The 27738-nt window shown below is 51.1% G+C and overlaps 1 protein-coding gene and 1 long non-coding RNA gene across 19 annotated transcripts in view; one reads left to right on the top strand and one right to left on the bottom strand.

Moving 5' to 3' along the window:
* TBC1D5 (TBC1 domain family member 5) overlaps positions 1-4994 on the top strand; it is a 546098-nt gene extending 541104 nt beyond the window's left edge. For all 15 annotated transcript variants that reach the window (XM_082684967.1, XM_082684972.1, XM_082684966.1 and 12 more), the window contains one exon: positions 979-4994. In XM_082684967.1, the coding sequence (XP_082541093.1) occupies positions 979-1281 (303 nt within the window). In that variant the 3' untranslated portion in view covers positions 1282-4994. The remainder of the gene's footprint in view (positions 1-978) is intronic.
* LOC309841734 lies at positions 338-26826 on the bottom strand. 4 transcript variants are annotated; one of them, XR_014299281.1, is made up of 3 exons: positions 11124-11213; positions 7584-7841; positions 338-5751 (listed from the first exon to the last, which is right to left on the bottom strand). It is a non-coding gene; the product is annotated as an uncharacterized lncRNA (long non-coding RNA). The 4 variants fall into 4 exon arrangements; XR_014299282.1 differs by having other exon boundaries at positions 338-5747; XR_014299279.1 differs by lacking the exon at positions 11124-11213 and adding an exon at positions 26666-26826 and having other exon boundaries at positions 338-7841.
* Positions 26827-27738: the final 912 nt, after the last annotated feature.

Below are 27738 nucleotides of genomic sequence, written 5' to 3'. Positions count from 1 at the left end.
CCCAGGGGGTACTTCCGGCCAAGGGGGTCTTTACATCTCATCAGACTTCAGACCTGGGGGCCAGTTCCCATTCCCTCCCCCCGCCCACACTGTGGGGAGAGCAGACAGGGAGGGCGGTTGAGCAGGCGTGGATACAACGTCCACTTACGTCAGCACGTTTTCTGTCAGGCTGGCTTTGGAACATCCTGGGGTAGACCGTAGCTTTACATCTGTCCCAGGGAGGGCAGGAGCTTCTTTGGGTTTTACCCAAAACCTTTCCCGGGGTTCATGGATGTCAGCTTTTTTTAGTTAAATGCTACTCATAATTCCTTGCAATGAAAGGAAAATAACAGTAGAATAAAGCCATTCTGTCTTTATGTTTTTTGCCATACACTTTATAGTTGCACTTCCTGGTTTTCACATTTACCAGCATTGTCCCAGGGGGCCCCTAAGTGCACACCTGGGCCGAGCCGGTGTGCCTTCCAGAGACACACACACTGGGCCTTCCAGAAGCTCTTTGTTAAACAGGTAGTAAAATCACTCCAGGTCTGGGCTTACGTTAGGGAGCCAGTTCTGTGTGATCCACATCCATGCACATCATCTCTGTGCATGGTGACCACACGCTGGGTCAGAGATGCCATCCTTGTCCTCATGTCAAGCCCAAGAAAGATGGGTGGTGCGCATGGCTTGGTGCCACGTGAGGCTGGTGGGGACTCCAGCCTGCTCCCTGCCCCCTGAGCCGGCCTCTCGTAACTTAACCAGCTGGAGGCTTACTTTATTGCCCCGGGAACTCAGCAGCAAGCTTCAGAGGAACTGGCCCCGTGCCATTGGGAAGTTCTGGGGCTTCAGGGAAGCAGGCCCAGACTGTGCAGCTTTCCAAAGAAGAGCACAGGGCCTAAACTTCTGGGAAGCTCTCCCAGCTCACAGGGCTGCTGCTAGGTTCTCTTGTTTCACTGGAATCTTCTCTCACCCACCTGTACTTCTGACTGTACCTCACAGGCCTCTTCAGAAACACCAGGGAGCATGGACAGAGGGAGCGCAGATGACTTCATCCTGGTCTCCAAGGAAGATGAGGGAGGCAGTGCCAAGGGGTCCTTCTCAGGCCAGGCCCAGCCTCTTCGCACCCTCCGAAGCACCTCTGGAAGAAGCGAGCCCCTGGTTCGCTCCCCTCTGGTGTTCTCCGACCCTCTGATGGGCCCTGCCTCAGCTTCCTCCAGCAACCCCAGTTCCAGCCCTGATGAGGACAGCAGCAACAACAGCAAGGACTCTGGCTTCACCATTGTGAGCCCCCTGGACATCTGACCACAGTGCCCCTGGCCTCCTTCTTGGGGACTGGCCACCCCCCTCAGCAGCCCCTGGGCCTAGCTGAAGCTTCCCCAGTGGAGACCCCTCTGAAACCAACACTTCTTTCCCAGCATGCCTGTGGCCTCAGTGCAACCCATTGGAACCCTCTAGAGAAGGACAGACGGCCACAGAGTACACAGACGGATGTTCCCCAAAATGCAGACAGGGCTTTCAGGGCCCTATCCCACCCCACCTTCGCTCTGAGGTAGACAGGGGTTAAGTATCCAGTATCATGCTGTCAAAAGACCAAACCACAATTCGAATCATTTTTCTCTATCCCCTTCTCCCCTTCTCTGTCTCCTCTTCTCCTTCTCCCCAACTAAGAATTAGGTGTGGCAACTCCATTAATTATAACTAGAAGAAGGAAGAGTTGGTTTCAAATCTGACCTCCCTCGGAGCATCAGGCATAGGAAAATTGATATCAAGAAGGCTTTCTCTCTGGAAGTCTCTCTCTCAGCCTATTTCATTCCTCCTTTAGGAAGCCATACAGCAGAGCCAAATACAACAGAATGGACTAGAACTGGTGGATTCCAGGCTGAAAAAAACCCATCACTGACCTCTCAGAAAGTTACAGTGACCTTTAGAAACAGGGTCTAAACTTAGAGTTTTTTTCATTTGTTGAAGAGTACGTTTCCAAACCTCAGGCCAGATCAACTCTGGCCATCACTGTCCCTCCTCAGACGATTGTATTTCCCCCTTTAGAATCTTTCATGACCAGAAAACAAGGTCACATTAAGCCAGACTTTGCTGCACTGATTTCAGAAGTCATAAGAATATTACTTCCTTGAATTGGAAAATGTGATCCTGACTGTGGAACAGACATCTCCCAGATGGTCTGTTTTCTGGTGTAGTTTCTCTAGTTTCGGCGCTGGAATACACTGGTCAACCTGTCAACTGAGAAGTAAAGGGAAAAACCCAAGCTCATTCCCATCCACAGTCAGGACCTCCCATTGGCCTTAAAGTAGCAGTCGCCGGGTATTTGACCTGGATTCCCTTCTAGGGGAGCAGGGCTTCCCACAGAATGCTCCGCAAGTCAGGAATACATGGGACTTGTGCACAGCCCTTCCCTCGTTGGGAGGGCAGAGGAGCTGCAGGACCCAGGGTCGGTTGTGTACCACGTCCAAGGCACCACCGCTGAGGTGGGAGCAGCTCTGACCGGCCCGGTGCCTTCCTGGGCTTCGGCACACAATAGAGATTTCCCCTTTTCAACTGGCAGCTTGTGGAATCTCGCTGGGCAGAAAGCATCATATGAGCTGTTTCTCTCCTTAAGAAGAAAGGGCCCAGAGAGGCCCCTTTCCCTGTCCTTTGTGAAGGCCGGACTTCTAACAGGATAGCTGCAGTGTCCGCCCTGCAGTGACAGGTACCCAGGCCTTCCCCTCGGAGGAGGGCAAGGCCTCAAGGCGGTGGAAGCTTTCATATGAACCAGTGAAAGACTAGACGCCGTTTACAGTCCTTCCCGCTGCTCACCTTGTGTTTCTCTGCAGACTGTGTGACAGTGACCTGATTCCCCACATGCTCTCCAAGAAAGCAGTGATGGCTGGAAGTCAGCTACTGTAGAGGGTTCCAGATAGCTCTGCAGTTTGTCCTCAGACTCTAACAGGAGAACCTGTGAACACGTGAGCATGGGAGAGGAGCACCAACTCTGCTTTTGCTCAGGTGACAGGGTTGTTGGGCCTTCCATGCTTACTCAGAGTCAAGCTGATGAGCTCTCCGGCTCCCCCGTGGAGTGGCCTCCTTAGCACCCCCTGGCAGTGACTCACTGGGTAAGTTACTGCCCTGCGTGGGTCACCTTGACCCCACTTTGTGTTCTCCCAAGGTCCCCATGCAGTGACTGGCCTTGCAGCTGCACACGGTTGCCATTATTTTTCCCTCAGAGGACCTGTTCGGGGCGTTGTCAGTGTTTTCAGTTCTAAGAAGTGTGGGGCTGCCCCCGTCAGGGCTCCCAAGACACAAGTAGAAAGGGCCATGGAGATGTTTGTCCCCTGGGCAGTGGGTCCCAGTTCCCTGCTTTGCCCTGAGAGCTAGAGTCCTGATAGTCCAGCGTCACTGGGCCCACAGTGGCCACCAGACACCCACCTCCCCGACAAGGCTCTAGGCTCCTTGCCTGCAGTTGGCTGGGTGGTCAGCGGTCCTCGAAAACTCCCAGCCCTCCAACACACAAGGGGCAGGTCCTCCATTCTGTGCTTCCACGTTCGTGCCACGTGAGAACCGAGGGGGTCTCTCAGAGGCTTTGCTTCTCTGGTCCCCAACGAGCCACTCCCTCCTTGAAAGAAAGTAACATGAGGGTGTGGGAGTGAGAGGTGGGCAGTGCCATTCTCAAATTCCCATAGTCCGTGGGGTTTGAGGGTTGTTCTTACTCTCTTAATCTTTTCAAGTGACTTGTTTTTATTCTTCATAGTTGAGCATTGTTTGCATTTTTATTAGTTATAGTGCTGTTAAAGAATGTGTTCTTTTTTTATTATTTTATCAAGTACTTATGTTTAAGTGCACATTTTTTAAAGTCCTGAATATTTGAAATCTTTTTTGTTTTCCTTTAACACATATAATCAGTGGAGCCCTCTCATGTTTTGATTATTAGCAGTTAAATATATTTTATATATATAAAGCTTAGATGAATTTTTGTTGTCCTCTGGTTTTTTAATGCAGGTACCTGTGTCTCATGCATTCCTCTGTTACCAGTTTGGAAATTTGAGTTAAAATTTACCTCTACATTGTACATGAAAGATACAGATTGGAGAAGAAAATCATTATGACTTTGCCTTACCTTTTGTATATGCCAAGGGGTCATAAAACACTTCAAGCGTTTAATTATACTGAATTATTCTTCCAAAGTTGACCTCCTTCTAATGCTCACTGCTACCTGCAGTCTGTAAGAGATAGTATCACTGCAAAATGAGCGTGACTAAAAATAAACCAAGGCCTCCCTGGGTGTTGCCTTCTCTGCATCTGAGTTCAGCCCCATGCACCGGTCCTTTGGGTCTGATTGCCCACCACGAACACGAATGATGCCTCCACTTTGTCAGAGATGAGGAGCAGACATAACGCTCAGTGGCAGTTATACGGTCTGCTAAGGATAGATAACCTATCAGAGTCGACTCAGATTTCCTATTTTTGTTTTTATTGTTTCTTTACGAAGCTGCCCACTGGGGTCATTATAGAACCAGAGTTGGGGGAAGTGGGAGGTACACATAGGCCCTCTGGGTCGCTGTCCCATGGAGGCCCACTGGGCCATTCCACCCCCTCTCCTGTAGGTACACACCTGGCCCTGCCCCTGAGTGTCCAGAGCAGGGACACTGGGGGGTTGCAGGGCGGGGAGAGGAGGCCAGGATGAACAAGGACAGCACCTGGCAAGCTGGGCTTCCTTCTCACGGGCCATTACTGCTTCCCCATGTTAACTTTCAAAAGCTCTCTTTTTATAGTGTTAAAAAGAAATAAAAAGTTCCTGTAAACAGGCTTGAGACCACTTTGATGTAAAAGTTGTCATAATAATTTGTCTCACGATGGCACAGTTCATTTGACTTATGGAATATCATGTTGTGCCATTTATATCCTATTGCTTTGTTCTCATTCATCTTTATGCTGTAACTCATCCTGACTTAAGAAATGACCTCGCCTTTTGGCAAAGTGATCCCATTCAATATGGTAATAATAAAAGACTAATGTGAAACTGAGAATGTAGCTTGACTTTTTCCAGGTGGGGGATCAGTGCTGAACAGGCTTGACCCAGAGAAAACCTGTCCTGGGCACAGCCAGCGGGGCCCCCCAGCTGGCCTCACGCTTACCACAACATGAGGCAGTGACCTAGGGCTCACGCCTAACTCTTCTGGTCCCTTCTTCCCCAGTTTGGGCCCCACTCCACCTGCTGGTCCAAGAAGCCAGTTGTGGGCAAGGCCCCAACAGCTTGCCACCCTCTCTCCACCCCTCCCCCTCAACACACACACACCAGGTTTGCTCTGGTAGCCTTGCATACACCCAGCTGACATGGGATTTGATGAGGGCCACAGTGCAGAATGCACTCCAAGTCATAAATGACAAACTAGGAAAGGTAAGGGGGATCTGTATGGCTTAGGTAGAACTATGAGACCAGTGGTGCCTTTGTGCCACTGCCAGAATTTGTGCCTGGACCCATCCCCAGCCGACAAGGGGCTTTCCCTACCATGTGTCACAGCCCATAGCCCCCGAGGGACTTTATTACCCACCTATTCTGCCAAAAGGTTGAAGGGCCTGGCGCACTTCTCAGCCGGCTCATGCTGCTGGTGGTGGTGACCCTGCTTCCCCTGTCCTGTGACGACCACGCACACTGGCCTCGCTCACTGGCCACCAGGAGCAGAGACAGTGGAGCAGGTGTGGTTGGCGCCTCATGCATAGCTCTTGGGAAGATGGCCCCTGGGCTGCTGGACCCTCCTCCTGCTGGCCCTACATCTCTGCCTGAGGAGAGGTGAGTGCGGGGGCTTCCCTGCAGGCTTAAGTGCAGGCACTGATTGCCTTCCCTCTCCTGAGCCCCTTCCCCACCCTTGGATGGTGTTTGCTCCTCCCACGGAAACCAGCCACTCTTCAGCTTACCTAAGGGCCGCTTCTGGGGAAATGAGACTGACACATCTTCCTTTTAGGGCCCTTCTTCAGGCGGAAGCCATGCCCCTGCCTCCCCCTCAGCCAGGCCGATGGGAAACCGGGAAAAGGTGGGTCCTCTGTCCTTGCAGACGGCTGTGCAGAGGAACTATCTCAGCAGTCCCATCCAGGGCTGGGGCAGCCACTGAGTAAGCTGCTTCCCCCCGCCATGACCAATCCCCACGGCAGGCGAGGCCATTAGAGGGGCTATGGACAGCTTTGTTTTCATTTTGTAACTTGCCTCTGTCATAGACAGCATTCTTTGCCTCTTAAGAATATGTACATGTCACCAGAAATGTCTGTACTCTGAGAGGCACATTTGTTGTGAGAGAAAGGACCCTTCTCACAGAAAGGTGACAGACTGTGGAGGCAAGGATCATTGACTCACTGACCCAGAGAATCCATCCAGCTTCAGCCCACTGTTCCCTCAGCACACTTGACCTGACGCCCTCAGAGTGTGAGGCTGCATGGATGCTGGGACACACCAAGGCCCCTAGATTGCCAGGCGAGGGGGGTGGGGTGGGTAGAGACCCATGTCTGTACTACGAACTCCAGAAATGTTTTCAGGACTAAGGGAGCCCAGGGAAGGCCTCCAGCTGGGGAGGCTCTGGAAGGCTCCAAAGGGAGACCAATAAGCTAGGCCTAGCATGCCTGCCATCCTCCTGCCGGCGTCCTGCTCCTGCTGCTGTGAGTAAGAGCGTCCCCTTTCCTGTCAGTAGGTGCCAAGAGCTAGGATCAGAGCAGAGGGTGTACTTAGAGCCACGATTCAGACTGCCTTTCCCCCAGACACGTGCTGTCCATCGTTCAGGTCTGGCCAGAGTGTACCCAGCTGGGGGAAGCCCAACAGGCTCCTGAGGGCCTGACATCATCGTGGCCACAGTGGAGGAAGCCCCCAGCAGCGGGAGCTCTTCTGTGTCTCTCAGTCTCAGAGGAATAAAGACATATGTCACAGGGTGTAAGTGAAGAGGGAAAGGGACTGCAGTAGACGTCCCCTTCCCAGGGGATCTTCCCAGAGAAAGGACAGCTAGCAAAGGCCATACTGCAAAAGGAGCGTACCGTATACTGCCCTGCCAGTGGCACCCTTATCTCTCAACACGGGTATCCCCACCTCTGGCCACCTCAGCTTCTGGCCCTAGTCCCACAGCAGGCAAGAGCCCCTGGTTCCCGTCAAGCCTCTGGTCCTCACCCATCCCATGGCATAGTCAGGCCCTCTTGCCCACGCCCTACCACCACAGAGGCCTCACCCTTACTTCCTGGGCCTGACCAGTGGCCTCATTCTTCTGCCTACCTCCTCACCTGGAAGCAGCTCTGACCCAGGGGCCTCCAAGTGCTCAGAATGAAGGGTGGCCCCTTGTACCACCCACCCCATCCTCACAGGGCTGTGCTCTAGCCCACAGGCCTCCCTCCCTTCCCCAGTTCGAAGCCTCACACAAGCAGATTTCTCCATCCAAAACGCCTCCCCTTGCTCTGTAATGTGTACCTGGTGGAAGCCAGCATCGGTAGCCAGACTGCTCTAGTGGGGTCCACCAGACTCTTCCTGCCCATGGAACTGCTTTCTAGCAGACCACTGTCCTATTTCACTTTTTCCACTGTGCCAGTTGCTAGAGATACATACCCAGTCACCCACAAGTTGGTGAGAAGTAACCACTTACTGTGCTCATGGGTTGTATGGGTCAGGAATGCAGACAGAACACGGTGACGATGATTTGTCACTGGTACCTCTGATGTCTGGGGCCTCAGATGGAAGACCCAAAGGCGGAGGCTGGAATCCTCAGAAGTCTGGCTCACTTGGATGCCTGATGGCTGATGCTAAGATCTTAATCTTGGGCTGTCAGCTGGAACACCTGTGGGTGGCCTCATGTGGCCTGGGCTTCCTGACAGCAGGGTGCCTCAGTTCCAACAGTGCATGTCTAGAGAGAGAGAAGAGAGAGTGAGCACTAAGTGGACATCCCCTTACCTTTTATGACCTAGACTCATCTGTCTCCCAGTATCTGAGACATTCTGATTTGTTGAAGTAGTCACAAATTCTGTTCATTGAAGTAGTCACAAATCCATCTGTTCATTGAAGTAGTCACATTCTGTTCATTGAAGTAGTCACAAATCCATCCAGTTTCAAGGGGAGGGGAGCTAGATTCCCCTTGTTGATGAAACAGGCAACATTCTAGAAGCAAAAGGGAAACAGGAAGTGCTCTGGCCAGCCTGTTATGCCCATTGACTAGAGGCTTCCTCAGTATAGCCGGAACAAGGCCTCAGCCGTGCTGCAGACAACCAAGTCTGTTCCAACCATACTGAACACTCAAACCTTTAGTGTACCTAGCTGCTCACTCCTCTCCTCCAGGAAGTCTTTGTGATGGTTTTAAGGCATGGCCCCAAAACTTTTTGACACTTTCCATCAAGAGTCCCTTGAATTTTGGCTCTGTGACTGCTTAACATTAAAATATGGAGGATACCATGCCATGCCAGTTTCCGGGCCCAGATCTTAAGAACACAGGCAGCTTCTATTTCCTGTTTCTTGATATACTCATTGGTAGAACCCTGTCACCGTGTGCAAAGAAGCCCAAGCATTTCTGCAGAGAGGCCAATGTGAAACCAACAGCCAGCGGCCAACTTAGACTTAGCCATCTTGGAAGTGGATCCTTTGGTCCCAGTTCACACTATGGAGCAGAGATAAGGTACAGCAGCTGAACCCTTCCCAAATTATAGAATCATGAATAAACATAAGGACTGTTGTTGTTTTAAGCCACTAAATTTTAGTGTGGGTAGTGATCCAGCAATGGGTAACTTTCCCCGATACCCTGACTAGCAGTGATAAGGGAAATCTGTGTTCTAAGGTGGGTGACCCATCTAGCAGGGCCATTCCAGGTTTTCCCTCCTGCCCTGCCAGCCCAGGATGCAAGAGTGGCACAGATACTGAAGTAAAAGTGTATAAATTACTCCCTTTGTGCTCAGGGCTCAGACCTTGGGAGATTACTCTCCTTTGAGCCCACCAGCCTTAAATAAACCTCTGATCCTCCAAGGTCTCTGAGTGCCGCTTGGTTCTTCCAATAGGATCCAGTCCAGTTTCTGTTATATTTGGTTCCCTGCCCAGGAAACCCAACCATGCTGGCCCCTTGTTGCCACCAGTTTGGGGGCAAGGGCAGGTTAGGGATGGAATGAGGGGTTCTAAGGGAGAAGGCGCGCCCTGCCTAATTTTCAGCATTTCTGAAAGAAATTCCACAGGTCACGTACTCTGGGGGTGGGAGGGAGGAACTGTAATAACTTTGGTGTAAATGCATGAGTGAGTGAATGGCCTGCTTGTGTTTGTGGCTCCACAGTCTTGAGACTACGGAGTCTGAGTGGGCCCCATCCTGTTTCCGTGGTGACCTCATAGAATCTATGGTGAGCCCTTCGGGGTGCCAGTCTGGGGTTTATACGGACTCGCTATGGCTAAGGAGCACCCAAGTCTCCTCCGGGAGGGTGGCATCTGATTGTTCTCTCCTTTGGAGGGGCACCCACCCTTCGTTTGTCTTTGCACCACCCAGGCAGGGAGGGTACACATAGAGTGAATGAGAGCTCCTGTTCATCACAGGCGGAAGCTCTTCAATACCTTCGGTTCTTGAGACCATGATCAAAAAACTAAAGGGGTTTTCAGGAGACTACGGAGTTAAGATGCATCCCAACAAATTAAGAACCCTATGTAAGTTAGATTGGCCCACCTTTAATGTCAGATGGCCTTCAAAAGGGACGCTGGATGTCCCAACAGAATTTGCCACACCCGAAGAACTAACAGGAGAAACAGGACACCCGGACCAGTTTCTGTACATCAAGTCCTGGCTAGGAATTGCCCAGACCCTAGCCCTTTGGGTGTGATTTGCTTGCAAGGACAGGGACAGGCCAGGGTCTTAACCACCTCATCTAAGCAGCCTAAAAAGACTGAAAGAAGCCCCACCCATGGAGGGCCACTGAGCAGCCGGCAGATGGACACCTGGCCCGCTGCCCCAGCTCCCACCTCCTCCCTCTCTGCTGCGAAGGTGGTAGGAACGGAGCCTGAGTCAAACAAGCCACAGCTGCAGCCCCTTGGGGGGTGCACAGAGGAGGCGGCGGCATCGGGGCAGGCCCCAGGTGGTCAAGTAGGTAACAATGGCGATGCAGCTGCCCCACTAAGTCCACCAGCTCTGGGCAGTAGGGGCTGGCCATGCAAGGTGGCCCGGGGCCAGACGGCAGTATGCAGAGCAGCAAAGAGCTGGACAACTTCAAGCGCTAGGCTTCAAACACTTCTACTATCTCAGGCACCAGCAGCCCATACCGGCCCACCACTGAGCTGGTGAGCCAATGCCCTCATGCAGTTGTGTGCCCCATGAACACACAGGAGCACCACTTCTTTTCCAACTCCGGGCTAGCACAATACCTAGGGCTCCCCTGTGAAAATCCACAGGTCAGCCTCAAAACAGTAAAAACATTAAACCCAGCAACCTTTCACCCCACAGAAGAGGGGAAACCAGACTATGACTGCTCCAAAGTAACTGATAAAGTCTACGCGAGCTGTCCAGATCTACAGGATCAAGCCATAAAGAATCCAGAGCTCACACCGTTCAGTGGTGGCAGCAGTTACCTACAAGAGAGTGCCCGAAAAGCAGTTTATACAGTCCCCACAACCACTAAAGTCGTGGAGGCTACGGCGTTACCATAGTCAGCACAATGGGCCAAACTATATACCTTAGTCGGAGCCCTCACCCTCAGTGAAGGCAAGCGAGTCCACGTCCACACTGACTCTCAGTACGCCTTTGCTACTGTACATAAGCATGGGGCCATCTATAAGGAGAGGGGCCTCCTAACCACTGCAGGAAAAGCTATCAAAAACAAGGAAGGGATAGTAAAACTCCTCGAAGCCACCTGGCTTCCAAAAGAAGTAGCAATCGTGCACTGTAAGGGACACCAGAAAGGAGACAACCATAGTGCACCATAGTGCAGGGAAACTGTCTGGCAGATGAGGCTGCCAAGACCATAGCCAGTAAAGACATGAACAGAGCCCCTTCCCTCACCATGGCCCTAACACCCCCAGAAAAAAGTCTCTCTGCCCAGTTACACTAAAAAGGAAAGAGAATGAGCCATGGTTGAGGGGACCACCCTGAAGGAAAGGGATGGTGGGTGATGCCAGATGGGCATGTCTTCATCCCAACAGCAATGGGAGGGCAAGGAATACCACCACTCACCCATCTAGGAAAAACTGCATCAGAGGCCCTCCTCCAGAAGCACTGCTACATCAGCCAGCTACCAGCACCATGCCAAGCAACTAGCGAGCCACGCATATCATGTGCTAAAAAAAATAATGCTTGATCTGCACCACAACCCCTGCCAGGTGTCCAGAGGATGGGAGTAACCCCTTTCAGAGACCTAGAAATAGATTTCACAGATATGCAGCTGAGCAGGGGGTTCAGATATGTCCTAATAATAATATGCATATACTCTGGATAGGTCAAAGCCTTCCCGACCAGGACGGAGCAAAGCTGGGAAGTAGCCAAAGGCCTCACGTGGGAGATTATCCCCTAGTTTGGCCTGCCATAAACAATCCATAGTGACAAGGGGCCTGCATATAGGTCTTGTCCAAGTCTCTCAACATCACCTGGAGCTTCCACACCGCCACCAGCCCCAAAACTCAGGGAAATTAGAGCGGATGAGTCACACTCTCAACGAAACTCAGCAAAGTTTTGTCAGGAGACTAACCTCCCATGGCCAGATCTGCTACCCCTAGCCCTCCTGCGTGCCCACTGCATACCCGGGATGCTAGGTTTCTCCCCTTTTTTTAAATTAGTGTATGGATGGCCTCCCCCACGCCTGGGGAGCCTTCCAGGTAACTTATATCAGATTGGGGATAAAGAGATAGAAAAACAACTTCAGGCCCTGGGGGCCACCCTAAATAACTTACAAAGGTATAGCATTGAGAGGACCTCAATCTCCCTAGGGTCCCAGGTGCACGCCTTCCAGGCAGGAGACTTGGTCTGAGTAAAAGTTGGGGAAAAGGACCTCAAACCACAGTGGACAGGGCCTCACTCTATTATTCTAACCATCTCTGCTGCCCTTAAGGTCTCTGGTGTCACTCCATGGGTCCACCATTCCAGAGTAAAAAAAATAAAAAAGACAAGGAGATACACAGGTGCGAAGTCCAGCCAAACCCCCAGACCCCCTCCGACTTTGCCTCCAATGAGACCCCACTGGCTGATGGACACCTGCTTGCCATGGTCCCTAGCTCTCATCAGCATAACATCCCTCATCCTGGGGGTCAAACTCTACACTGTTGCCCCTTCTGACTGGACTCCCCCCGCCCCCCCGCAGAGACTTGCCATTGTTGTTGTTTTTTGGGTGACCCTAGGGTGTATTACTGCACTTACTTTCCATAGGTTTTATCTGCTATCAGGTTAGCCACAATGGCTTCCTCTAACTAAGGTCATGGACCCCACTTTTACTGGCCCTCCGCTGTCTACTCCTAAGCGCATTTCACTATGGTTTTCCTGACCCCAGTCAGTCCTGGTCTTCTGCTACCTGGTGTGCTGTTCCTCCTCACTGCCTTTAGCCCGCCCAACCCAGGAGGGGAGCCAGACTCTCAGATCACTGTTACTTTCCAGCTTATCTCCCTCAATCTCACACCAGTGCCCCCACTGGCTTCTTCCACCTGGAATGGCACATACCAAAGTTTGACCTCCACTTCAATGGATGTCAACTTCTGTATACCTCCTGGAAACCTCATAGATGGTGTTCTCACCATGGCCTTCACTCAGGTTACCGACTGGTAGATATCTACATTTGTGGGGGCCCTCTGCCTCAGTAGCCCTACACCTGCCCTCGGTTCTGCTCGGGCTTGAGGATGGGAGTCATGGGTGGTGACTTGGCTGGGAATGGAACAATAGTCCAATGGGTGGTAGAGCCTCAAACCTCGCAGTGACATCCAGATTTCTCTGTCACACAATGTCACCAGTTCCTCTTGTCTCAGTGAACACTGTGTTATTCTCACCATGTCAGTCCTGAAGCCCAGTGTTACCTCATGACCCATGGGAATCACTCTTCTCTTGGGCCAGTACCACTCTTTGGGGACCAACTACATGGTCAAGTTTATGATTAAGTCCATGTTCGCCCCAAGCCTTACGGTCAAACCCCAGAGTCAGAGAGAGAATAACTCGCCCTGGCGTATCCCTGGGTCCCCCATCCACACACAGCAAGCACCCCTAGCGCAACTATTAGATATGATTAACGCCTCCCACCAAGCACTTAACCATTTAGATCCACTTCTAGCATCTCACTGCTGGGTCTGTATGAAACCTGATCGTGTCCAATACCTAGGTGTCATCCTCAACTGATCCACGTGTCACCACCCATCTCACCAGGGACCTCAGACTATCCCTTTCTGACCCCAGTACCACTGTATGGAAATTCTTCCTCTCCCATCATGGGCCTCAGTCGGGTTTGTGTGCCTAACAACACTTTTCTGGCTTGTGATCAAGGTGTGTACACCTGCATCACCCCGCACAATCAGTCATGCATGCTTGTCAGTCTCTTACCCAATATTCCAGTCCTCCCTGGAGCCACACTTCACTCATATGAAGACTTCCTAGCTGCCCTCTTACGCTCCCCCATGGCCATTCCCTTCTTGTGAGCCTCCTGGCGGTGTCGGGAGCGGCCCGTGGCACCACTGTCGTGGGAATGTCACAGGTTCATGACCAGGGGCTAACTCAACAACTCACGGTGGATTTTTCTGCCCTCAGTCAGTCCTGGCCCTGCAGCACCAGCTGGCTTTACTGGCCTCAGTGGTCCTCCAAAGCAGGTGCGGGCTCAACTTGCTCACAGCCATCCAAGAGGAACTCTGCCTCTTCTTACAGGAGAAATATTTCTAAACTAATGAGCCAAGGGTGGTCCAAGAAACTGACCCAGTTACACAAACGAGTAAATCACTGGTGGGAAGCACTCCAACAGGTGATTTGGTGGGATTCCTTCTTACAATGGTTCCCCTGGTTTACCCCCCCTCATCGGGCCCCTCCTTCTGCTCCTTCCCTCAGTAGCATTTGGCTCTTGTATTCTTAATGCCCTTACGAGATTTACCACTGCTCAAATTGCTAAGATCAGACTCCAGTTGCTCCTTACTCACTACCACCCCTTGAAAAATAAAGATGACGCCCTCTAAACTAGGTGTTTAAAGGGGCACCCAAGGCAGGGAATGACAAGGGAAATCTGTGTTCTAAGGTGGCTGACCAATCCAGCAGGGGAATCCCCGTCCTGGCCCCAGGACCATTCTGGGTTTTCCCTCCTGCCCCACCGGCTGCAGTCGCAAGAGTGGCACAGATACAGAAGTGGAAGTGGATAAACTACCCCCATTGTGCTGGGGGCTCAGACTGTTGGGGCCAATTCCACATTAAAACCTGTTAAACCCCTAGGGCCTGCCTGGGCCTACTTGGCCATAGTGACTCCATGTTGCCTAGGTAGACATTTGGTTGTTTAATAAATGCTTCAGCAATTGCTGATATCAGTTCCAGGTAACTGTTGCTAAAACACACACCTAAAACAAGGCCATTTTGTTTAATAAACACCTCAACAGTTATTGATATTGGTTCCAGGTAACTGTTACTAAAACACACACCTAAAACAAGGCCAGACAGGTGGAAACATCCAATCAGCCGAAGCCACATATGTAGAGGTCTGTGATTATGCCCTATAAAACTAGCCTGTAAGACCAAGGGGTCGTCACTCTCTTCAGAGGTGGTCCTGGCCAGTCAGACTGACTTCTAATGCTTGGCATAGAATAAAGCTTTACATAACTTCCACTTTGTCTCAGTCTCATTCCTTTGATAACGGACCCAACAAGACCTTGAAAGATTACTCTCCCCTGAGCCCGCCAGCATCAAATAAACCTCCGATCCTCCAAAGTCTCTTGAGTGCCGCTTGGTGGTTCCGTCAGGATCCATCCAGTCCAGCTTCCCTAACAGCAGGACTCATCCTCTAAACTCCATCTTGAGACCATCCATCTTTCCCAACCTTCTATGCCCAGAACTCGCACTTCCTTCCTTGAAGAGAGGGCCTGAGCATTAGCAATTCATTCACCCATGTTTATTGAGAACTTACTATACAAGGGCAGTGAACAAGACACAAGATCCCAGTCTTCAGGGATCCAGTAGGGGAGCCAGGCAACGCCTTCTTACTCAATGCATTGCTTTTGTGAATGAATGAAGGACATAATGTCAAATGAGAATGATGTAGCAGAAACTCTTCAGAAAGTCCAGTTCCTTTTACTGCCTGGGCAGGGACACAGCTGGACCATGCTTCCCTCGCAGTGACTTCCCTTGGACCACTGGCTGTGGGTGATGACCCAAGAGCAGTGTATGGAGGTGCAGGAGCTGAGGAGATGACCTGAGCAGCCCAAGAGTGCAGGAGTTGGGAGACTGGAAAACCCGTTCCTCCCCTAGGGTTTTCCTAAGCCTCTTTGTCATCCTTTGCTTTCATTCCCATAAACCTTACGCCTAGGGAAAGAGCTGGAGTCAGCTCTGACAGACCAAAGTGAGATGGAGGCCAGTGTCACTACTCCTGCCCAACCCCCACTCATCCAGAGGAGAATTAATGCCATTGGACTCCAGGGCCCTGAGCCCTGCCTGTGTTAACTCTCCAAATGCCAGGGCACCAGCCCACTCTCAGCCAATTAAAAGGGTTTTTTGAGTGTGACAAGGAAGCTCTGACAGCCTCCATTTCCTGGTCTGCAACATGCCCGGGACGGAGGTAGCTGAGCGTAGCCGCCTCTCAGGGTGCTGTGAGTAGAATCAAGTATCAAGTACTGGGTCCAGCTGCCACTTGCTTTATCAACTCCTACAGTAACCCCATGGGGATGCGGAAGTCACAAGCCCTGCTCCCTCCCCGCACACGTCTGAGAGTGGCCTCGAGCACCTGGGCACCTGGTCTATGGGATGCCTGAGCACAGGGGCCTCTGTGTGGTCCCACCTGCCTGTGTCCGCGTCCGCACCATGGCCCAAACTCCCTGTGTGGTGAAATAAAGAGATGTCATTCCTGGGCGTGTGTGGGTGACTCACCTAGTACTCTGGTGGTGGCGGCCAAGCTGCTGCTGGGTTTCTCAGAATCCTGCACCTCAGAGATTCAGAGAAACTCAGACTTTCAGAGAAAGTCTGTCGGTGTGCCACAGAGATGTTAACCACAGAGCCTGAGCACAGGCCAGGTGACAGTTCAGGAGGCCAGGGAGAGTTCACCCTTCCTGTCCCTAGCTGCGGGCAGAGGTCCCCAGTAGCAGAGCGCAAATGTCAGCTCCTTGCCCCCAGGTGGGTGTGGGAGGAGCATTGTCTCGGGAGTCCGCAGCTCCTGCAGTCAGCTCTGCTCCATTAAGCAAGACACAAAGCCCACTCAGGCCACACGTTTATCCCCAGCCCCCACTCAATCAGAAGACTGGGGAGCCCCTCAGTTTCTGACACTTGGTTTCTCCATGTGAAAAATAAAGGAGTTTATAGATCAGGTACTTTTTTCAAGACTTTTTGACCATAACGCACATTAAGAAAAACATTTTACAGCATACGACACAGGATAACCTTAAGGGCTGTAACTCAGGTCCCCGGATGTCAGCGGCTTAACAAAAGAAAAGTTCATTTCTCACTCACATAACTGCAAATGTAAGGCTATCCTGGTCTGAGGGTGGCTCTCTTCCACACGGTGATCTATGAACCCAGCCACCCTGACCCAGAACGAATATGTCTTTTTCAATCACGTTCCACTGATGAGAGCAAGTCATCCAGGGGCACCAGCTAGAGGCAAGAGTCTGGGAACAGTCATTCCTAGCCAGGAAGCCCCCTCCTCCGCCCAACCCCAAGGGACACGCATATTCTGTGGGAGGGGAGCACAGATCTGGAGGAGGTCAGCTGCCTCTGCCATACCCTGGACTCCCACACTCACACATGCAACTGAAAGAGAAGGTTCACGAAACAAACTTGCTCATGCTGCCAGTGATGCCTTCCAATTCTAACACCTTCTACCTTATTTTATTAGTGCTGGGCATGACCCACTAAATTAATCCCAGGACCCACTACTGGGTCAGTGCCTACAGTTTAAAAATTCAGAGGATTCCTCAAAGAAATGGCCATGATATTATCCAACTCTGTAAGAGTGTACAGAGCTGAGGGGCCACATGTCTTGGAGGACTCCATTCAGCCAAGAAGAGAGCTGCTCAAAGCCACAGCTGTCGTTCAGGGGAAGATGCAATGAGAAAAAGTGGCTTTTAACCCGTAATAGATCTGGATGAACTCCTAGGCAAAGAAGTGAGACCTGGTCAGATGTCCAAGAGCAGAAGGTATGTCTGGAGACCCAGGAGGGTAGATTCCAAAGCAAATTCCAGACTGGGGTTGGAGGAGCAATATGCTGGCTCTAAGCTTCCATCTGAGAGGGATTTTGGAAGTTCTTTTCCCAGAATGCTCTTTGAACAAAATTTCAGCTAGGTGGCAATGGCGATTCACTCGAACATTGGAGAAGGAGCAGGTCTCTTACCACCTGCCATAAAATACCCTAGTATCCCCCCGCCACAGAGACTACCTCTTCTCTCTCACCTTGCCTCCACCCCCCCAGGAAAGTTCTGGTCTGTCCCATCTCTTTGCCGGTGTTCCCTGAGCTCTGAGGGCTTGCAGAACAACTTCCATACCTGGACGCCTTTTCTCAGGAACACCTGGGAAAGAGCCCCGTAACTGTGAGTCTGCTCCTGATGTCTGTGACCAAAGTCACCCTGGAGACATGGACCCATTTCTTCGGAGGGACAAGTCAGCCTTCAATGAGTGACCTAGATTTTCCTGTACAGATCTGGTGCAAAATTTAACCAATTTTGGTTCATGTACCATACCTTGTGCAACTCTCCCATTACGAACCCAGAGCAAGGATCCTCTCCATGGAAAAGGTGTGTGAGGGCAAGAATATGGGATTGTACAGACAACAGATCTGGGTTCAAGAAGGGCCTCTGACCCACATAAGCTGTGTGCCCTTGAACAACTTGTACAACCTCTCTGGACCTCCATTCTCTTACCTGGGAGTGATACACACTGCCTGCCTTTCGAGACACGTGTGAGGAGCAGTCATGCCCTTTCCTTATTTCCTTAAAATAAGGAAAGGGCATGACTCATGGCAAATGCCCAGGAGGCACTGGCCTGTCCACCCGGACCCCTGGCCATGAGGAAGGGCCAAAAACCACATATTCTAAGGAGTAAACTTCACTGCCCTTTACATGGACGTGACAGGCCCCACGAGCCCTTTACTAGGAACCCATGTGTGCTGGACTGGGGTGCATCCAGAGGGCCACATACTCAGCCCAGCCAAGGGACTGACCTTGGGGAACTTGCCACCCCCATGTATATCTCCTGACAAGTCCAAGTACGACAATTGTGAATCGGGAAAGGCAGACTCAGGAGTAGAAGAGGCATGTGCCCTAAACCAGGAAGAAGGGGTAGCAGGTGGGCTTGCCCAAGGAAGTGGAGCTGGAACTCAGAGTCAACCAAGCGGTTTTGGAGGGAGGTATTCGGGACAGCAGGAGCAGCAGCATGTGCAGAGGTGAGGTCCTGAGCCGGGAGGCAGCAGGGGAAGTTCCTTGTTGGGGAAGATTCTCAGCAAGGGCCACCTCCAGGAAGGTCTGAGGAATCTGAGGCTTCTCTGGGACCTTCTTCTCACTCTGCAGTTGTGTTTGTAGGAGGTGAAGGCTTCTAGAAAATCTGTGGTTCAGAGCCGAAGTTCAAAGCTCAGATTTAAGGAATCACCTCAGAACAGCCAGTCTGTGTCCGATGGGAACCTAGGGACACTGGCATTACGATAGGAAAACAGCATGAGCAAAGGCAGAAAGGCTGGGATAAAAGGAAAGAAAGATAGTCTGCAGAGAATTATCTGGTGTCAGGAAGGAGCAGGAACTGGAAATAAGAATCTGAGTTTCTGACCTGGCCCTGCTTCTCCCTGGGTGATCTCAGGCCAGTCTTGTCTCCTTATTGGTGAAATGAGAAGGGAGTAACCGGACAGAAATCACTGTAGGGGTCTAGAGTGTGGACTTCCAGAGCTCAGGGTACAGGCTCTGCTCACCATCCCTCCAGAGCATGGGATCTGGGCACTACACAAATAGCCATGAGGAGAAGGGCATGGAGGAGAAGGAATCAGCCCAGCAGGGAGTCTACAGTCCATTCCTGTTTCCGGTCTGGACAGGAGTGGGGTGGGAGGGGGCAGGAGGAGGTGGGGGGAAGGGAGTCGGGCAAACAGGTGGAGGAACTAGAACTCTTCATTTCTAATGGGAGTGCAAAATGGTGCAAGGGCTTTGCAAAACAGTTAGGCAGCTCCTAATAAAGTCAGACATGCCCACTAACAATCACACTCCTAGGTATTTACTCAAGCAAAATGAAATTCACATCTCACAAAACCACTCACACATGGACACTCAGAGCAGCCTTGTTCGTTATCGCCCCTGGCCGGAAACAGCACCCATCCATGGGCAGGTGAATGGTCAAGAAAATGGCAGAACAGCCACGCAACGTGAAAGCGCTCAGTACAAAGGAACGAGCTCGTGCTACAGACACAGATGAAGCCCACAGACGGAGGGTCAGCTACAAAAACCAGACAAGGAGGGATACCTACTAGGATCCAACTTCAATAAAGTTCAAGAAAAGACAAAGAGGAGTCTCTAGGGATAGACTAGAAAATGGTTGCTGCCAGTCAGTGGGGGTGCGGGTTGCCTGGGAGGAGGCCTGAGAGCGCGTTCTGGACTGTGTTCAGTAAATACCCTCCTCTCCTCCCCCATCTAGTCCCCCTCCCTCCCCTTCCCTCTTCTCACTCAATAAAACTATATTCTACCTCCAAATAGTCAAATATAGCTATGAGTACCCAAGGAAAGCACCCCTGCAGATCCTACGGACGTAGGGACACGTACATGCATTCAGCAATATTTATTGAGCATTTCAGGCACCATTCTAGGCACTAGGGAAGAGGTAGTGGGGAAGAAAAACAACACAGGTGTCTTTATGGAGGCAACAGTCCAATGTCCCCATTCTTGCCAGCCCCTTTCCTACCCCAGCCTCCTCTGGTCTCATAGATGTTACAAATCGGGGTCATTGGTTTGGGTAAATGAAAGAGCTTAGAAAAAGTCATGATGAATAATAATTGTGGTTATTATTATGATAGTGATGATAAACCAGAAAAAACAACTTGGTAAAAGTGATTTTATATTTCAACATTATACATACATGGATACTTCACAATTAGGTGGAAAGATGGGAGAGAGAATTGAGAACATAAGGTTTCTACTGGCTCTCTTACATAGGCTTTTATTGCAGGGGGAAGAAGGAAGCAGAGGGAGAGGGAGAACGTTAGGTAGTCTTCACACGCGTGTGAAGCCCGATGTGGGGCTTGATATCACGACCCTGAGGTCATGACCTGAGCTGAAATCAAGAGCCAGACTCAACTGACTGAGCTGCCCAGGTGCCCCTCTTGCACAGGTTTAAAAAAAAGAAGAAATTTACCTTTTTATTTTGAAATAATATTAGATTCACATAGAAATTGCCAAAATAGGGACACGTGGGTGGCTCAGGTCATGATCCCAGGGTCCTGAGATCAAGTGCTGCATCAGGCTCCCTGCTTAGTGGGAAGGCTGCTGATCCCCCTGCTTGTATGCCCTCTCTCTCTCTCTTTCTCTCTCTCTCCCTGACAAATAAATAAAATCTCTTAAAAGAAAAAAAAAATAAAAAGCTCCTGGGTGGCTCAGTGGGTTAAGCCTCTGCCGTCAGCTCAGGTCATGATCTCAGGGTCCTGAGTCCAAGCCCCGCATTGGGCTCTCTGCTCAGCAGGGAGCCTGCTTCCCCCTATATCTCTGCCTGCCTCTATGCCCACTTGTGATCTCTCTATCAAATAAATAAGACCTTATTAAAAAAAAAACCAGAGCGTTCACCCTCACCCATCTTCCTCCAATGAAAATGCATTCCCACCCAGAGAACAGTTTCATGACCAGGAAATGGATATTGGTACCTTACTGTCAAGTGCACTGCAGGTCTTACTCCGACTTCACCCCTTTTCACAAGCACTTGTGTGGGTGTGTGAGCGGTTCTGTGAAATGTGGCCCCATGTGCAGATTCGTGGAGCCACGCCTACAGTCAGGACACCTGAGGACTCCCTCCCGCCCCTCCACAGCGGTGGCCTCCCTGTCACCCAAACCCCCGGGGGCCTGTCCTCCATGGCTACCGTCTTCTCATCTGAGAGTGTTCTGTAAACTGAATCAGTGTGTGACCCGCCTCGGGGACTGGCTTCCCCCTCAGCCCTAATGCTTCTGCCACCCATCCAAGGCGTGTATAGCAATCGCTCGCTCCCCTTGTTGCTGCGTAAGACTCCCACAGCGTGGACATAGCGGTTTATCCACTCATCCCCTGAAGGCACTTGGGCTCTTTGTAGTTCGGGACTGTTGCAAATAAAGTTGCTAATGACACTGCTGTGCAGGCTCTTAAACGGCCTTTGACGCATGGACTGGACTCCTGCTCGCCTCCAGCCACAGATCCTTGTTACCATTACTCCACTGTCATGCACAAATCTTCACTCGGTAACACAACCAAGAGTCAGGAAGAAAGCAGACAAGACACGGGGGAGCGACAGTCCTCTGTGTCAGAGTCCCCAGAGAAGCCCCGCCAGCCTCGCCTCACGTGCTTTACTGCATGTTTTACACCAACCTAAAGGCCTGGCCATATTCTCTCCTGACCACAGCGGCATAGAAGGCGTGGAGGCGGCTTTTGATGGCAGCTGGAGTTAACAGCTGACAGCAGGCCATGGGGGTGAGACCAGAGGAGCACCCCACAAAGCTGAAAATGCAGCCGTTCAGAGCCAGATGACTAATCCTATTTCTATCAGCAAGCCAGAAGGCACCTGTGTCACTGCCACCGAGGACCCTTCCCAACAGTTACCAGAAGCCCCTGGAAAAGACTGAGCTATGCTTCCTATGCCCCTCAACAAGACAACAGATGGCACGCATTTGAGAGCAATTTTCACCTCAACTCATGGACAATTACAGAAATCAAAACACTTCAACTAGTGAGCACTAGCAAACAGACTTGAAGAGTACCACATCCTCTAACGCCAAATAAATAAGGTATCACGTTCTCAATTTCAGTGACATCCCAACAGAAGCCAGGCCAGGAGTCCCACATATGCTTTACGTCTAGAAGCAGGGCAGAGACAGGAACTGAATCCCACTTTCCCCAAAGAGCACGGCTCTGAAGTCTTTCTCTCTTTCTCTCTCTCTCTCTCTCTCATACACACACACATGCCCAGATGTGGTAGTCAGTGGGACAACCTTGGTCGAGTCATTTAATCTCACTGAGCCTCGGTTTCTCCATCAGTGAATGGGGGTGGTAGTACAAACCAGCAAGGGTCATAACAAGAAAGGGATAGGATGAAGGTCTGTGGCATGTTAGGGGCTTGGGAAGAAACAACGTTCATGTGGGAACTTTGCTTTGAAGGGGCTTCAACTCCCCACCCTCCTGGACATGGGTGAGAATGGGGCCAGTTGGTCGTGGCAGTGAAATCTGTCCTCAGCCACTTCCTGCCTCAGTGTCCCCTCTGTCCCTCCCTTATCTGACTTGTCCCCCTCTGTCCCCAATGCCAACCTCAAAGGCTGTGAGTTCCGTTGGACTCTGGGACACTCGGGGATCAGCTGGCTGGTGAGGAATCAGGTTCAGGGCCCCTGGAATACTCCCCGGCCTTGGGACTCCTGTCCACATCCCGTCTCTCCTTCTCCGCCAGCAAACAAGCACTGTCTCTCCTCTCTGGAGACCTGAGGGCTCCTGGAGGCAGCATCTGAAACAATTATCCTCAGGTAATTTTTTCTCGGCCTCTTCTCAAGAAATTATCCTCCGGCAGCCGTCAACTTCAAAACCTCCCAGGGACGGTCAAGAGCGGCTCATTCCCTCCAGACGCTAACCACACTTAATTAGATGCACTGGGGCAAATGATCTCTTCCTGAGAGAACCTTTTCAATGCCCCGTCTGCCTGAGGAGAAAAATGCAGGCACCCTCTTTTCTTTTCTGAACCTACTCAATGCCTACTGGAGGGGACGGGGTTTTTCAATGGAGAGTCTGATCCCGGAGAAACTCCTGCTCAGGGAAAGCTCAAATCCCAAGCTCTGCCCTGAGTCCAGAGGCGTCATGTCTCCTGGTGCCACCAACCAAGGCTGCAATGGGAGAAAAAATCCTGAGACCCAAGGGAGGCCTCAGTTTCCTCACCTACAAAATGGAATGACAAGACCACCTCCTAGGAGACTGGTAGGAATTAAAGGAGATGATTTATGGAAGGGTCTCTGAAAGGTCATTGTCCCTAGACAAGCAGGCAAGGACACAATTTTCTGATGGTGAGAGCAGCCCTGCAAGTGAGTAAGCCCCACTGTGCACATGCAACTCAGACTCTGGCTTGCACCATGTCTGCCAACAGCCCATTGGCCAAAGCCAGGAGGAGGAGGCCCTCGGTAGGATGAGGGAGGAGGGCGGGAGAGAAGGCCAGAACAGTTCTCAAGTTGGTCACGGGTGGTGTGTGGTAGAGCTGGGATTTGCGCCCACTTTCTCTTTGAGGGCAAAATCTCTACATTATTAACCTGCAGTGACTCAAATTAAGAATGAATACTCAGGTTTTCTTACTTATAGGAACAAGTCTTTTATCAACATCCTTCTGTGATTAGCCTTAAATTGTTTTCCCAGCAGGGAAAGGCCCACTTAGCAAGCATTTATGGGCTAGGCCTGGGAGTGCTTTACATATATTAACAATGTAATCGCCACAACTCTCCTGTGAGGTAGATGGGGTTCTTATCCCATTTTAGAGAAGAAAAAACTGAGGCACAGAGAAATTAAGTAACTTGGCCAGAGTCTCACAGTGAGTAAGAGGCAAAGAGAGGCCATGGACCCCACTGGCTCCGTCTAGCATGTGGGCTTTCCCCATTGGGCCTGCCTGGGACGGGGGCAGCCCTGAAGGACTCTGGCGGTGCTCAGTGGGCAGAGGGGAAAGGGTCTTCTCCATGCCTCATTCCTCTTGGGGTAGTTTCTGTCGTGAGCAGCCTCAGTTCTGCATTCACGCTGCCAGAACACCCCCTCTGCTGCTAACACACACTGCTGCCTTTGCAGACAAGGCCTCCCTTAGTCCCCGCAGCTGCTGGGACACCCATTTTCTAGGCAAGGAGCATGAGGGGTGGGGAGGGAGCCACCACGTGACCTCTTCCTGGAGCCAGCCTGGGAACCATGGGGCCTGAGGAGAGAGGGAGGAGGGCCCCCAAACTCCCAGCCTTGGGGTGAGTGGACGCACAGGATCCCGGCTGTGGCATTCATGGCCTCTCTTTGCCTCTTACTCACTGTGAGACTCTGGCCAAGTTACTTAATTTCTCTGTGCCTCAGTTTTTTCTTCTCTAAAATGGGATAAGAACCCCATCTACCTCACAGGAGAGTTGTGGCGATTACATTGTTAATATATGTAAAGCACTCCCAGGCCTAGCCCATCCCGGCTGTACCCCCGATAAGGGGGAGGGAGTGCTGTTTTCCAGGGAGGACTCCGCAGGGCTCTCCTCACACGTGTGTCCTGGGCGGCTGGCATTCCAGCCAAACTTGAACCTTGGCCCCTTCTCCCAGCCCACAGCAGAGGAAACACACAAACACACATCTGATCTCAGAGAGGGCATTCTCTCTTAGAAGTCCTTCCCATATCGACCTTTCCCACTCCTCGAGTCTTGGCCCATGGCGGTCTCTTACCGGCTCAGCCCCAGCTGCTCGGCCCTGTGCTTGACCCGGGAAGTGCCAGGAGATCGCGGTGTGTGCGTCTCAAAGGCCCGAGAATTCCCAGCAGCCCTGTCATCAATGGAAACACTACAAGGCCCAAACTTTTAAGATGAGGTGGTTATGGGTAACAGCTGAGGGCTTCTGCAAGGCGTATCGCAGGATGGGCAGCGGAGGCGGGGCCACTTCACTGCAGACCTTTTTTTTTTTTTTTAAATATTTTTCATATTTTACTTTGTTATTGCAATGATTTGGTGTATAAATTCCTTAATATGGTATTTTAAATTTTTTTTTAATTTTTTCAATTTATTTATTTTCAGAAAAACAGTATTCATTGTTTTTCACCACACCCAGTGCTCCATGCAATCTGTGTCCTCTATAATACCCACCACCTAGTACCCCAACCTCCCACACCCCCGCCACTTCAATCCCCTCAGATTGTTTTTCAGAGTCCATAGTCTCTCATGGTTCACCTCCCTTTCCAATTTCCCCCAACTCCCTTCTCCTAACACCCCCTGTCCTCCATGATATTGGTTATGCTCCACAAATAAGTGAAACCATATGATAATTGACTCTCTCTGCTTGACTTCTTTCTTTTTTTTTTTTTAAAGATTTCATTTGTTTATTTGACAGACAGAGATCACAGTAGACAGAGAGGCAGGCAGAGAGAGAGAGGGAAGCAGGCTCCCCGCTGAACAGAAAGCCCGATGTGGGACTCGATCCCAGGACCCCGAGATCATGACCTGAGCCGAAGGCAGCGGCCCAACCCACTGAGCCACCCAGGCACCCCTGCTTGACTTATTTCACTCAGCATAATCTCTTCCAGTCCCGTCCATGTTGCTACATAAGTTGGGTATTCATCCTTTCTGTTGGAGGCATAATACTCCATAGTATACTGCAGACCTTTTTTTTTTTTTTTTTTTTTTTAATTTTATTTATTTATTTGAAAGACGGAGATCACAAGTAGGCAGAGAGGCAGGCAGAGAGAGAGAGAGAGGGAAGCAGGCTTCCTGCGGAGCAGGGAGCCTGATGCGGGGCTCGATCCCAGGACCCTGAGATCATGACCCGAGCCAAAGGCAGCAGCCCAAACCACTGAGCCACCCAGGCGCCCCGAGACCTTTTTCAATCAACACAATGGGGAGATGTTTTGGAAATTCGAAAAAGCTCACGGACAACCCATATAGGCTAGAAATATTTTTAAAAATTAAGAAAAAGTGAGATGATAGGAATACAGTAGACCATACACATACAAAATCTGTCTTTTGATAGTAAAAGAGAGCACATGATCAAGGGGAGGGGCAGAGGGAGAGAGAATTTCCAGCAGACCCCCTGCTGAGCAGGGCTCCATCCCAGGTCTCACAGCATGAACCGACTAAGCCACCCAGGTGCCCTGTACAGGGAATATGTATTAAGTGATGACATGAGCAGTAAGGTTTCTGGGCAACAGTGGGCTATTAGCACTATAGTCACCAACATTAATAATGGGGAGATCTGACCCCAAATCAGGATGCCTTCTCCTTGAAGCCTGGGTAGCTCCGTCCACGGGCAACACCAAGCCGGGGCTAGGGAGCCGGGGAGGCACCCGAGGTGCATGATCTTAAGGAGCCCCTCCCTGGCCTGCATCCATCTGTCCAGGCAACCATAGCGGCCAAGTGAGGCAGCAGGCTCACATTTAGGGCTGGTGGATGCCTCAGTTTACCCTAAGTGGTCCCTTGAGAAGCCGAGCCACATTCTACTCTTTCTGATTCCCTCCTTACCCCTCTTTGCTTTCCTATTTTTTTAATTTAATAATTGGTAGCCTATTTTTTTCTTAACTGAATTCGAATTCACATACAGTAAAGTGGATCTTAAAGACTCAACCAAGTGAGTTTTGACAGGTGTTTGCATGGCATGACAATGGCCCCATCAAGACACAAGAGTACTTCCCTCTCCCGGAAAGCTCTCGCGCCCTCCCAGACTCCAGACCTCCTCACCTGAGTTATCACTGATGCGCCTCCCATCACCAGGAATGCTTTCGCCTATTCTGGGACGTCACAGGGATGAACCCTACAGAGGGTACTTTGGGGGGCGCATCCTCTGTCTCTCCACATGCTGTCTGTAGATGGGCTCACAGCTGCAGCTCTCCCCGGCGGTTCCTTTTTAGTCAACTGTGGGGCCCTATCTCCTGGGACGTAACTGTTCTCCCGCTGGTGGGCAGCTGAAACCTTGGTGGACCGCTGTGAAGAACGTTGACACATGAAGAAGCAGGAGGTGATTTGCTGGAATCTCTCAACCCCTCACTTTCATGGGGGAGGAGAGTATGTAGATTAGGCCCAGTCTTCCCAACACCCCTCCCCTTTCACCCCCGAGCTTTGGAAAATCTCTGCCCTGTCCATCCTTCCTGTGGGCTCACAGAGAGAAGGATTTGTGAGAGGGACAGAGAGGGCTGGGAGCAGCCATAGAAGGGAATTTAGTTTAAGAATGCTACAACATCACACACTTACACACGTACACACACAGGCATGCACATGTGGCCAAGCCAGTACTACATCTGTGGGAATGGGCAGAACCTCCTTAGTTCGGCTCCTGCTCATGAAGGCGTCCCTTGACAGTCTGTCTTCTAGCTGTCTGTCTCTCCTCCCACTCTGCCCATCATTCCCAGAGCTGCTGGGTTTCTCTTCCTGCATAAGATACCATTTTGCTCACATCACCTGCTGCTCAAGCACCTTCTATGCCCCCAGTCTGATCTCACAGGCCATAGGTGGCTGCTCCCCCTGCCTCCCTCTTGCATACCCTCCACACCTGTTCCTAACACAGGGGCCTTGGGGCTTTGGCCCAGAGGACCTTTTTGCTTTTTCTAAGCCTAAAACCTGGTCAGCTGCCCCTTCCTGGATGAAGTCATTCCCAAATGCCAGCAGACCCAATCCTCTGCTCACGATCTGCACCTGCAGACACACTATCACCTGTCTCACCTTCTCCCTGATGTCATTATTTTTGTGACCACCTAGGTGCAGGGCTAGAGGAAAAAAAGGAAAGGAGCACTCAGTCTGGTGTCTCAAGGCCAGAC

This window comes from Mustela nivalis, assembly GCF_964662115.1.
Source record: "Mustela nivalis genome assembly, chromosome: 1".
In the NCBI taxonomy this organism is placed as follows: Eukaryota; Metazoa; Chordata; class Mammalia; order Carnivora; family Mustelidae; genus Mustela; species Mustela nivalis.
This window is presented reverse-complemented; position numbering and strand designations above follow the sequence as displayed.